This window comes from Montipora capricornis, chromosome 10, assembly GCF_036669925.1.
Source record: "Montipora capricornis isolate CH-2021 chromosome 10, ASM3666992v2, whole genome shotgun sequence".
Classification (NCBI taxonomy): domain Eukaryota; kingdom Metazoa; phylum Cnidaria; class Anthozoa; order Scleractinia; family Acroporidae; genus Montipora; species Montipora capricornis.
In genome coordinates, this window is record NC_090892.1 from 54548709 (window position 1) to 54551208 (window position 2500).

General features: G+C 40.1%; 1 protein-coding gene across 1 annotated transcript in view; it reads left to right on the forward strand.

Annotated features, from left to right (window-relative positions):
* The first annotated feature begins 303 nt into the window (after window positions 1-303).
* The window catches only part of LOC138020088 (neurexin-4-like), a 3682-nt gene continuing 1485 nt past the window's right edge, over window positions 304-2500 (forward strand). Inside the window, exon 1 of the mRNA XM_068867086.1 lies at window positions 304-676. Coding sequence (XP_068723187.1) covers window positions 352-676 — 325 coding nt within the window. The 5' untranslated portion in view covers window positions 304-351. The remainder of the gene's footprint in view (window positions 677-2500) is intronic.

Sequence of the window (2500 nt, forward strand, 5' to 3'; positions counted from 1 at the left end):
AAAGCAATAATCATATTTTCACAGTGGTTGAACCTTTCTTTTTTTCATGCTTAATTAACCAACAACTCCGGCAACCTTATGTCAACTGAGGTGCGCTGCCGAATAGTTTAAAAGCAAATTAAGGAGGCAATATCTTCGAACAACATCTGGCCTTCATTATTTCAGTCCTCATTTTAATTAATTCCCTGGCAGATTTTGATAGATTTTGTCAAGGAGGATGACAGCATTTGGCAGACTTATCATTAAGAGACTAAAAAGAAACGTTATGAACTATGAGAAACGTGCAGGTGCTGATGACCAAAGTGCAGGAAAGAAAACAACAGAACCGTTCGTTCTGAACTGCTATCCAAAATGTATCAAATCCACATTTCTCTCATATTGTTTTGCACTCAGCTTAGAGGGTTGGCTGTGCTGGCAGACGCACACTGCCGCGAATCAAGAAGTGAAGGAGGAGTCGCCCTTCTGAAAGCAACTTACCACTCCAAAGTTGTAGAGAGCTTTTCTGACTGCGTTAACGAGTGTATCAACGATCCGCCATGCATGAGCATCAACTTTTGGTGGTACACCAAGAAATGTGATTTGAACAACAAAAGAAAGGAAAACAGTTGTCCCGCTTGTCTCGTGACTGAACCATACTCAACGTACATGGGGATGGTGAAACCCCCTGGAAACAAAGGTAAATGAATCTTCAATGGCGTTGTTACAAGCATCTAAATAAACTCTAATCGTCCCCGGGTGAAAATGAGCTCAGAGGGCTAAAATTGGCATCAAAGGATTGTTCTACGTTGAACTTTGTATTCTGTGTCTTTCGATTTTCCCATAGTCTTCTCTCTTTCTCTACATGTAAGAATATTTTGCCGATCGCGAGTAGCTTCATTGTTGATCTGATTTTGGCAATTAATATTCTACTGATAAAAGAAGGCAAGAATTAGTTTGGTTTTCAAGAAGAAGATTAAAAAGAAAAGTAATAGTAGCTTGTAATTTTAATTTGGCGACACAAATTTTTCTGAACTCGACATTCCGCTTGTCTACAAGCATTGATTATGATTTCATCATTTTCTTTTTCCAAATGTCATTATGGAAAATATTTAGAATCTTAGCAGTTTTTCTTTTCTTAATCTTTTATGAAGTTTAATTTTTTATTCCTTTGTTCCTATATAGTCGTATTCGACTTTCCAAATTGCTTGGTTGACATTATAAAATATCTTTTTCTTATCTTGGCAAACTGTATCCCATGTTGAAATTTTGACGATCCAGGAACTGAAGCAAGTTTCCTGAATCGCAAACTCTTGCTGTATGCCTTGAAGGTAGTGACTATTTTTGGCGCCTTACATATCCTTTCAATTTTACCCGATGTTATCATAAGCTGGTACCCTATATGACTTTTGACGGATGCCGGGTTGACTTAAAAAATAATCTTTACTGAACTTGTATGTTAATGAACACCGGTCGTGGGAGCATTCCTGTCAATCAGACAGTGGATGGAGCTCAGTGTAAAAGAGAGAAGTAGCAAATAAAACCGTTAGCAATGAAGCTGAGCATAGAAACTGTTGACACGTATAAAATACAAATACGGAAGGTAGATACTGTGACTACTAGTATCTATGTTGCCGGTAATGATCCGTTCGCATGTTGAATCCGTTTTTACCTACAATCCGGGTCAAAAGACTTTGCGACACTTGACAAATTTGGGTGAAAACTTGAGAATTAACTGTCCATGCTCCTATCGTTATATGAGCAACGTGTGTTCTTCTTTCGCCGTCTTTTTCGCCCTTCGTCCCCCCCCCCCCCCCCCCAATCCTCTCCTTCCCCCCAAGACACAGGCGTATTTTTGTTTTGGTAAGAATTAATGGCCGACATCTTGGATATATCAAGGATAACAGAGGCCTGAGGCCAGTCAAAAAAATTGCACTCAGTGAGAGGAGGACACTATGAAATGGTAGTGTGGTCTCAATCCTCTACCGGCTGTGTGCTTTCAAAATGCATGGCGGCCCATTACGAACTTTAGACCTTGAACAAGCGTCCTCCTGCCAAAAAACGCCTGCTCTGGGAGGCTACCCAAGACAATGTCCAAACTGTTTTGACCTGGATTGCGGGTTAAATTTGTGATCCTAGGTTGACTACGCACTCAGATTGGGAAACTTTATTGGAGCCTAAATTAAGCCTAGAGAAAAATTAAGATTATGTTAGGATTATCAATTGACATATTATACAAAATTAAATAATGAAAAGAGTTGTGACACCACAAGAAGATGAGTTGAGATGAGAAAGACAGAGCTTGAGGTAAAGTATCGATGTTTCCATTGCCCGTTGGAGGGTTGATAGCTGCTTTAAACTAGGTAGAGTACATAAAGGTAAAATAAGGATCACCAGTTTAACCTAGGAAAAAACGGATTCAACCTGAGACCAGATCATTCAGCTCAGGGGGGATGGAGGAGGGGCACTCCCATATGGAACAGACGGGGATGCTCGAACCCCTAAAGGAGACCATCTAGGTGTG